Below are 10,684 nucleotides of genomic sequence, written 5' to 3'. Positions count from 1 at the left end.
TCGTTTATTTTTCCATTATAATCTTGCAACATCACAGAAGAACAATGCTTTTGATAATAGTCTTAATACTCTGACCATGTTGTTCACCCCTGACATTCTCTATCTTCACTTTAATGGTATAAGGACCAAATTACCCTTTACCCTATCATCACGCCATCTCCTGCAAACAAACTACACACATTCTTTTGATCTTATTAAGACAATTACACCCTATTTTATTTTTATTTTTATTGACACATGTAAATTACCCCGCTGGGTACATTTGTCAGTTTCGTTTCCAGTTCAACAAGACAAACCATATCCATAAACATACCCACCCGAATCGATTAAATCCCACCTGCACAAATAACCATAATGCATTTAATACCCACAAGTATATGTTATCACATATTTATGAATAAAATGATTTATAATAATTTTTATCATAAGCTGATGTATAGCATAAACTTTGAAAGTACAATGTCATAATTTTATTTTTATTTAGATTTTCGGATTTCGACATTTTTTCTAGTGAAGTAAGTGTGTGTGTGTGTGTGTATGGGGGGGGGGGGGGGAGTGGGCTTGATGTTGGATATCTCTCTCGTTCTGTTTCAAGTTAGCATCATTGGATCCGAAGTTCTAGCGGTCTTAGAATCAACCCAAATTTCATTATTTGAGCTTATTGTTGATTGATAGAAACTGGATCGGTTATTGCCATGTTCAAATCTTGTTGTCCTTGTTTTCCCTTTTTTAATAGATAGGTCCTCTAGTTCAGCTTTCAAATCTATTGACTACACTATTAGATACTTGCTGATGACCAAAAATCATGGAAATTTAACTGTGGAATAAAACTCATGAAAAAAATGTAGGACACTATAGATTTAAAAAGGTTTTTGTACCTTTATCATCTATACCAAAACAACAACTTCTCCATTTCCAAGTAGGATCCTATAAAACTCACACTATAAAAAAATAGGATATTACGCAAGTAGTACTGTCCCATAGTGTTTTATTGGAATTTTGTATTAAGATCACTCACTCCATGGTTATGTTTATTTGATCTTAAATAAGCGTTCCATCTTAATAGCTTTGTCCACCTAAAAAAAGTGAATTCCATGATTACATCATCATAATTCGAAAACCTAAAAGAAGAGAATAGAAGAAACACAAATAACAAGAATTACTATGATCCAACAGAAGTTTCACCTTGTTTACCAAAAAATATTAAGTTTGCCAAATGTTTTACCTGTTGCAATTATACTCTCATGAGGAGCAAGAATGTCACCTGGGGGCTCATGGAATAGCTCTTTGGAACCATTATAATTATAGAAAAAGCCAAAATTAATATAGTGTGTATGTATCTGAAATTGAATCATGTAGAATGATTTATATGTATTAGGAATGATGGAGACGTTTCGTGTCCGCCTTCCTCAAGAACACTCCCCATTTCATGTTTGCTTTCCTCAGTCTCCCTATTGTAGAGATCAAATCAACAAGGTGAAACAATAGATGATTTTCTTTTTTCGTTAAAAACTTTAAAAATACCATGAAATTATATTATTACCCAATAACTTTTAACTTTAAGCCGTTAAAAAGTCTCCGAACACATGGACACCTTCTGGCTTCTTCAATGCTACAAATGTTGACCAGGTGTATCATGTGGCAGCAATTTCCAAGGTTTGGTTTCTACTTCAACAATTATTACTATGCAAACATAGTGAGTGTTGAAAACAGCATAAAGATCATTGTTGAATAGAAACTTTGTCACAACATTAGCACCAAAAGTGTAAAAAAATCCAACGATCATTCATGGCCCACCCTTTGACATCTCTATGAAGATCTGAACATAAAAGATCACAATTGAAATGATGATTCAATGCATGCTTGTAGTGACAAAATGATTATTTTTATTCATGTTGAAATAAAAGGACACAATCTTGTTGTAAGGGAGCCAAAAACCACAAAAAGCTAGAAGAAGAAATGGAGCTAAGACTAACATGTATTTTACCAAGAAAGGAGAAAGGGAAAACTTAAACTTACAAAGTTAAGAGAGAGGATAACGATACAAATGGTAAGCATCATAAGAAAATCTTTCACCCATTCCTGCCAAATAGTCTTAAAATCTTATGGTTGAGCCCTAACAATAGTAGCAACAATAACAACGAATAGTTCAAACATTTCTTTTACTTCCTCCAACTTTATCCAACATAAAAAGACTCATAAAATCGATAGATCTAAGGTTGGTTAGAAAAAAAGGCCTTACCTTTTGTGGCACAGGAACAAAGGATGGTGGTTGATAGAGGTTTGTGATGTTACGATTTCCATATCTGTAAAGATAAACATAAAAAACCAAAGATATGCAAAGAAAATACGAAATAGTTTGTATTTTCTTAGAAAAATGAAAAATAGTGATGGCTACCAGATAAGTTAATGTCGTTGTTGAAATAACCACAATCGATTTGTCTTGAATGAATGGAAGAAGGGAACCACAGTTTGGTGGTGCGATGGAGCCGTGATGGTTGATCCATGGGTTTGAATCCAGATCTGCCTAAATCATGTATTTACCAAGTTCAACCAAAAACCTAAAATCAAATTAAACTTAAACAAATTTAAGATTCAAATAAAACCCCTATCGTTCATCAAAACCCTAAAAATATCCTTCAAACAAACAAGTTTTCAAATTAGAAAACAAGAAAAACGAAGAAGAGAGAAGCAGGTGGTGAGTTGTGATATACTTAACCTTGTGGAGATCGATGGTCAAAAGGTCGACAAAAGCTCTGGGAGAAGTTAGTGAAGCCGGAAAACGATTTTTACAAAGGGGATTGCGTATCGTAGCATACCGACTCCAAAGGTAACACAGTCGAACGAAAATGACGGTGGGTTCAGGGAAATTTATGTTTAGAGAGAGAAATGTAATGTATAGTTTCTTTTGTTAGCGAAATACTATCCTAGCAGCCAAAATAGAGATATGTGTTCCTTTATTTTAGGAATTAATCAGGTATTAGAGCGAATAAAGACTACTGGGTCAAAATTCCTATATGTATTGGTTGATAGTACGTTTAGCTTACATGTTTGAACAATGCAAGATTAATATTATTTTATTGGTTGTTACTTGTACTTTTAGCTAAATTGTTTGGACGTCTTAAAAAAATATTATTATTATATTGAAGCTATTTTTAGAAACAGTGAGATTTCTTTTATAAGATAGTAAAGATATATGACTTTTTGAAAACTAATTTTACCAATAAATATTTGACTTTTTTTAAGAAGACTCGACTTATCAATGTGACGTCCCATTTTCACAACAAAAAGTTTTCATTTATTAAGGTAAAACTCCACATTATAAAACCCATGTTAAGAAAACCATTTGTGTTTGGCAGGTTGAAGGCACCAGTGCCAACCTATGACTTATTATGGTTAGGATGCTAGTTGTTTGTGTGACTATTGCATGCGATGTATGTGATATGTATATTGGGCAGGGCCTGATGAGTGTATTGTATGCTATTTTGTCTTAGTGATTATTGCATGTGTTTATGTGTCTATATGTATACTAGGGAGGGGGCTGATGTCAGGCGCGACCTGATGAATGTGATGAGGCGAGACCCATCTCATATTATTGACAGATCTGTTCCGAGCGGGGCTCAATGTTGGGCGGGGCCCGATGGTTATTGGGTATGACCCATTGTATGTTTGTTATGTATGGTATGAAGTATTTTAGAGAACTCATTAAGCTTCATGTTTATGGTTTTCAGTTTATGTATCAAGTACTTCCGGATTAAAAGAGGAAGAACTCAGAATGATCGTATCGCACACACCGCATTGTTCCACATTTTATTTGACTCTGATGTAACCGGATGATTATTGATATACTTTGATTTCATTATGGTTTTTATGAAACGTTTTGGATGATGGTTTATTTATTATAAAAATGAAAATTTTGGTCTTAAATTTTGGGACGTTACATTAGCCCCTTCATTCCATTAAATACCCGAAAACATTAGGGTTTTGGCCATTAGACGGTTCTCACGTCGTGACCAACAATGGTTCATGTCATGAGACTCAAGAAACCTGAGTTAACGGGTCAACACTGACTCACGACGTGACTGGGCATAGCTCACGTCGTGACCCACTTCCAAAAGGCTATAATCCTCAAAGTTTATTACATCAAAGATATGAATGTTACACTATAGAACAATATGAACATTCATTTTCTTCTTTAATTTTGATATTCCATTTTTCTTGAATCGGCTTTAACAAATCGTTGTTTTCTTAAGTAAATCGCATTTTCAACGAATAGATTAATTTTACAAGTTCGAGCTTACGGTCATAACAAGCAATCATAATAATAATATAAAGTTTGATATCTTAATTATTAAAACCATTAGGCTTAGATTTTAGTTTTATTTGAAAAAAATAAGCCAACTCTAATATTGTCCATATATATACCATTTTCTTGGATAAATTGCATGAACTCAAACAATTTTTTTTTGAATAGTTGATTAACCCTCTTTAAAATACAAAGTTAAGAATCTTTAATAATATACTGGTGTATGACTTTATATCGTTTGAAACTTTGAATGAATGGATCCACAATGCATTTATTAGCGATCTTGATGCTTGCACTCAATCTATTCAACTACCGGTGGGAGTTGACTGCAATAATATAGTTAAAAATTAAAAATTGCTGAATGTGGAAACATTAATCGTCCTGCCGACGGGATCTCCGACATCACTACGTGAATCCGACGGTTGAGATTCAGTAAACGAAAGCAAATCGGTGTTTCTTTCTCTTAATTAATTAAAATACCGGTGCGGCGACTTCCTGACATTTTCGAAGCTTGCTATAATATTACTACAATGGACTTCCACTTCGTGTTCAATTTACAACTGACTGCAATTAGAAACCATGGATGACTGCTGCTGCTAACAAGTTACGGAAAGGAACCCTACGAATCACGAAGGTAGCTAGTTTACTTTAATTGTTTCTCGGAGCATTATTGTATTAGCATTTGTTTATTTGTTAGCGATTGTTGAGATCTGTTATATCCGAGTCTCTGATTTTTGTTTTTGATCGATCGTAATTGGTAGTTTAATGGAAAATGTACAATTAAGTTTGAAGTCTAGCTAGTAAAAAATAACGAAATAGCAAAATATGTAGTATTACAGCATGCAAGATAGAACTTGAAAACTGAAAGTTAGTTTTGAAAAGTTGAAGGCGGTTTTGACTGGCCGAAAGTTTTATGTAGCTTCCTGCTTACTCCATGCTTGTACTGTAATATCCATACATCCGATTCACTTTCCTGCATCTGCTTCCATATTTCTTCAAATTCCAAGCTGCTGCGTACTTTGATAATAATAAGTCCCCTAATCTAAATGGTTTGGATATCTGTTAAGTGACTCAAGAATTGCACCAAGTATCGTTGGCAGGCATTATTAATGTTTGAAATATTGCTTCTTAGGACTGAAGAAAAGTGGTTGCGATTTGTGAATTGTGATGGCATCTAAGGGTGGACAACAACCAATACCAAAAGACCAAATAGCTTCCATCAAAAGAAAAAGATTCAGACGCATTAAAAGTGCCCCAATAGCAGATTCGTTTCCTTCACAATCCAAAACTGCCGATTCCTCTTTTTCACGGCCTAAGTCTGTATTTAATTACCTCCACCCAAGCTACCGAAAAGTAGCCATCATCTTGTCTATTTACTTGGGTGCAGGCACGCTTTGCTTCTATCTGGTTAGACACCAAATTAATGGAAGGAAAACAAACGCAGTCCTCGATGCTCTGTATTTCACAGTTGTCACAATGACTTCTGTTGGGTATGGAGACCTTTTCCCTGGTAGCACTCTCACAATACTACTAGCCTGTCTTTTCGTCGTCTTGGGAATGCTTCTCATCGGGCTAGTCCTCAGCAAAGCTGCAGATTTTCTAGTCGAGAAACAGGAACTACTGCTAGCAAGAGCCTTACACTTGAATCAAACCCTTGGCACTGCTGAAACCCTAAAACAAATGGAAACCAACAAAGTTAGGAACAAGTGTATAATACTAGTGGCCTTGCTTGTGGTTCTTATGGCTGCCGGGACAACCGTGTTGGTTGCTGTTGAAGATTTGGACTTTATTCATGCTTTTTATTGTGTGGTTGCCACAATTACAAGCTTAGGTTACATCGATAAATGCTTCTCAACAAAAGGCGGGCGTGTTTTCGCGCTTTTTTGGATTCTGTCTGGTACTATTTACTTGGGTCAGTTGCTGTTTACTTTTGCTATGCTACACACTCAAAGAAGACAGAGGTCATTAGTGAAATGGGCTCTTAAGAGAAAGACCACGCCTGCAGACTTGGAGGCAGCTGATCTTGACGACGATGGTGTTGTAGTGTAAGTAGCTAGCTATGAAACATCCAATCGTTAAAAAGAATTAATTAGTAATTACTTTATATTGTTTTTATATATATAGGGCTGCTGAATTCATCCTTTATAAGCTAAAAGAGATGGGGAAAATCAGCCAAGAAGACATGGCACCTATCATGGAAGAGTTTGAAAGACTTGACTTTGATAAAACTGGTACGCTGACTGCTTCAGATGTTCTGCTTTCACAGTCGTCGTGGTATGCCTCTGAATTTCTACTTACGCAAACATCTGTCTAATAAATTGTAACCGTACGACGTACGTACATGAGGACGTCAATTCACGCTGGTGTTGTGCTGTAGATGGTATTTACTAATTTATTACTTGTATTTTTTATTTGGTTAAATTATTACCAATTTAATTAGAACCTGTTAAAATTACAATATTGCTGCTATTTTTTATTTTTATTTTTCTGATCCAAATTTTGTATAAAGCGATAAGCTTTCAAATTTTGAGGGTTTAGTTAGTGAACTTGATTAACGATTAAAGAGCTAATGCTAATTTCTAAATGTTAGATAAAAGGTCGGTAAATAAAATGTACGAAATCATAGTCAAAGTGTACTAAATCATTGTCAAAATGTTGGGGAGTTCTGACTCTTAGAAAAGTTATGAGAGATTCATAAGACTAAGCAAAAATCTTCTAGAGAAGAGTTTTTGAATTCAGTTCCATCATTATTACGTAATTGTTTTACTTTGTGATCATAGAGGATTTTCTATTGCTTAATGAGAACAATGATTTCATCAACGGCATGACTCTTCTTTTTTAAAAAGACTATCTACATAAACCTTGAAAATTCATCCACAATGACAAAAGTATATTTCTTCCCAGCTCTTGACTTGATTGGAATTGGTCCAAAAAGGTTCATATGAAGGAGATGAAGAGGTTTGATGATTGAAGAACAGGACTTTGGCTTGAAACGAAGACTTGATTTTCTTCCCTTTTCACACGCTGAGCATAGTTTGTCCTTGACAAATTGCATCTTAGGAGTTCCTCTCACAAGCTGATTCCCTGCGATCCTTGAGATGTTCTTGAAGTTCAGATGCGATAACCTTTTGTGCCACAACCAATTCAGATGAGAATGAGCACGAGAGAATAAGCAACGACGAAGTGAGTTGTCAGCAGAAAACATATCCAAAACATAGATGTCATTTTGTCGATTTGCAGTAAGAACAGTGATTTTCTTTTGATCAATAACTTTTCCTTCTTTCTTGTTGAAGAGAACTTCATAGCCAGTGTCACACAGTTGACCGATAGAAATGAGATTATGCTAAAGATCTTTCATATAAGAGACATTCTTGAAAACAACATAATTACACTTGATGGATCCATATCCCTTTATAGCTCCCTTGCCATTATCTCCATATGGGATTGACGGACCATCCTTCTTTATGAAATCTTCCAGGAGAGACTTGAATCTTGTCATATGTCTTGCGCAGCCGCTGTCTAAATACCAAATCTGCTCTTTACCCTGAAACTAAGATGTACAGTAAGTCCAAAAAAATATACAATAAATATACACTGACCCATTTGCAAAGGATCACTAAGAAAAGATGTTATAACACTCATCAGGGAGACAGTTCAACGAGTTTTCCTTTTTGATCCACTTATCATTTCGAGTCATGATATTATTAGCGCGAACGATGTTCTTTTCAAAAGTGCATTCGTTGACTTTGTGAGAGGCATCACCACATCGATAAGAAAATTTAATTCCAAGATATTTTCCTTTAACATTAGAATTTGATTTCTTTTCAACTGCTGAATTTGAAGAACTTTGCTTATTTGATTTAAGAGTTTTTGATTTAGCTCTGGAACAAGGAATGTTATCAATGGTATGCTCATATGCTACATTGTCATGAGACTCATGATCCTTAAAAGAGTTATCAGGAGTAGAAGGCTTTGATTGATCTTCAGTTTCATAATTGCTAACTAAGCACTGAGGAAACATGCTAAAAATTTTGTTTACAGAATGAACTTCACCATTACATATAGGAAACTTTAGCAAAGTCTTAGTGGATGGAGGAACATACTCACGATGAGAAGGTTGGAGAGAAGGATCAAGAGCGGTGAGTATTAATTAAGGTTTGATTTATAAAGTAAGAACTCACAAATCTACTTTTAAAGTCTTCTTTTACGCATTTAGCTTTATAAAATGTTTGTTTAGTTTCGAATTTGGTTAAAGAAACAACACATTTTATATCACCTCCAAGAATTTTCTTACACTGGTCTAGGTCTAGAATATGAGCATTAATGATTCTTGTGACATTAAAGTGAGAGGATGCCCATAAATTCAAAATAAGTTGAGTGTGATTAGCATGATCAACAACTTTTTCTTTTTCAAAGTGAAGATAATTATTGGTAAGCGAGAAACAAGTGTTTTCCTTTTTTAAAACAGAACTAGATTTTTCTAGAGAAAGGAGTTTTTCTTTGAGAATCATTAGCTCAAGACTGAAAGAATATTTTTCATTATTTTAGATTAATAACTTGAAACGTAAGAGATCGATCGTGTCATCTTTTTCAATATTATCAACAGAGGAAAGATTAACATGATTTTTTACTTGATACGCTGATGTATCGTCCCGTTCTAACTTGAGGTCATCAACAATGTGAGGAGAATTAGCGTTAAGGATCCCAACGCTGTCATGTGAAGTGTCAGCGTGAGATTCAACAATCTGGGCCATAAGACACTTAACTTCATCGTCTAAAGAGTTTTCCCTTTCAAAAGTAGATGATAAAGTGATCATCCTCTCTTGAGCAGTTGAGTAGTTTTGGACCAAACAATAGATAGAAAAAGGAAGTGAGTTTCTAATAGCAATTCTAGCCTTTACATCAAGATTCAGCATCCTTTTCTCTTCCTTGTTATAACAGGGAACAAATTTCACTTTCAGCTTACTTCCAGATGCACCATTATTAGATGATTGATGTATAGCAACTATAGGACCTTTGTTGACGATGTCGAGCATATTGAAATCTATGAAACTAGAACTTTCATGGCCTTTGATTTCAAATTAGAGAAGTTGTATTGTCAAACAGAGGGATCTTGTTACAGATAAATTACGTAGGAACGAAAGAGGTTGACATGATTACTTGAGTGTATCACAAATCTGCTCTGATACCAATTGAAGGTTTGTGATGATCGGATACGTTTCAAGTATGAATGAGAAATGTAAAACTAATCTAAGCAACATAATCAACAGAAAGAAAATAACACATAAGTTCTCCAAATTGTTCCTTTCACTAAGAAAAGAAGTTTTGTCTTCACCAAGAAGACAGGTTTGTCACAAAGACGAATGACACAAAACCATAATCACAACTACCACGACCACAACATTAGGGTTTGCCCTTATGTTTGTATATATACTAATCTATACATGCACATCCCATGATTGACGAGATTGTATCTAATCTATATTAAGAGTCGATCTTATCATAAAGATACCGAATCTGTGATCTATTCTATACTTATCTATATCATTAACTAATATACAAAAAATTACAATCGAATAACTAACATGTAAGCTGACGCTGATAAACTTGATATGTTGGCGCTGTCAATGTGCATATGTTGACGTTGATAGATCACCGTGTCATATGTTTGACTCATCAGATCATAAGGTGTGACCTTACAATAAGATTATTGAGATGCTAATATTACCTAGATACTAATATCGAATGGAGTAACTAACATTACATTAAAACTTTTAAGACGTGTTCGACAAAACTAGTTAGTAGCGTGTAGTTTGTAAATGGTAGTGTTTTATTAAACGTTACGTGAAGTAACTTTGGATTTGAGACGTTTTGTTTAAACTAAACACTAGAAGTTTGTAGTACCAAACGGGACTTTCTGTTTAAAACAGAACTTTTTGTCAAACGCTAGAAACTAGAAACTCTCAAACTCTTCGTACTAAACACACACTTAATGCAATAATAATTTTGTATTATTTATTAATATAAATTACTTGTAAATAAAAAAAATATATATTAACAAGAGATTGAACCATATAAATTGGAATATAATTTTGTTAATTACATTATGTTATGATCATATTTGCTATAAAGTTATCACCTTACCAATTTAACATATGGTTAAAAACAATGCTAACAACTTACAACTTATATCAATTATTTATTTTACCATAATTTAGATATTCATATTTAATTACATAATTATTTCACTCACATTCGCCTAATAGAATTTCATAAAAGAAGTAAAGAACAAATACGTTACATATTTTATTTGCAACACACAATTGGGCTTATAAAGATTTGATTGGCAAAATTAAGAGACTTAAGCGTTAAGACATA

At 34.1% G+C, this 10,684-nt stretch overlaps 1 protein-coding gene across 1 annotated transcript; it reads left to right on the top strand.

Annotated features, from left to right (window-relative positions):
- The first annotated feature begins 4,647 nt into the window (after positions 1 to 4,647).
- On the top strand, positions 4,648 to 6,727 carry LOC111902252 (two-pore potassium channel 1). The gene is made up of 3 exons (XM_023898101.3): positions 4,648 to 4,940; positions 5,439 to 6,351; positions 6,431 to 6,727. Exons 2-3 carry the CDS (start codon positions 5,474 to 5,476, stop codon positions 6,618 to 6,620), a joined length of 1,068 nt encoding a protein of 355 aa, XP_023753869.1. The 5' UTR covers positions 4,648 to 4,940; positions 5,439 to 5,473; the 3' UTR covers positions 6,621 to 6,727.
- Positions 6,728 to 10,684: the final 3,957 nt, after the last annotated feature.

This window comes from Lactuca sativa, chromosome 5 (genome assembly GCF_002870075.4).
Source record: "Lactuca sativa cultivar Salinas chromosome 5, Lsat_Salinas_v11, whole genome shotgun sequence".
Classification (NCBI taxonomy): Eukaryota; Viridiplantae; Streptophyta; class Magnoliopsida; order Asterales; family Asteraceae; genus Lactuca; species Lactuca sativa.
The sequence above is the reverse complement of the archived record's forward strand: the minus strand, read 5'-3'. Positions and strand labels throughout refer to the sequence as shown.

Coding starts and splice junctions, on each gene's coding strand:
- LOC111902252 (XM_023898101.3), top strand. CDS start 5,474: ATGGCATCTAAGGGTGGACAACAACCAATACCAAAAGACCAAATAGCT. Junction 6,352..6,430: donor GACGACGATGGTGTTGTAGT/GTAAGTAGCTAG, acceptor TTATATATATAG/GGCTGCTGAATTCATCCTTT.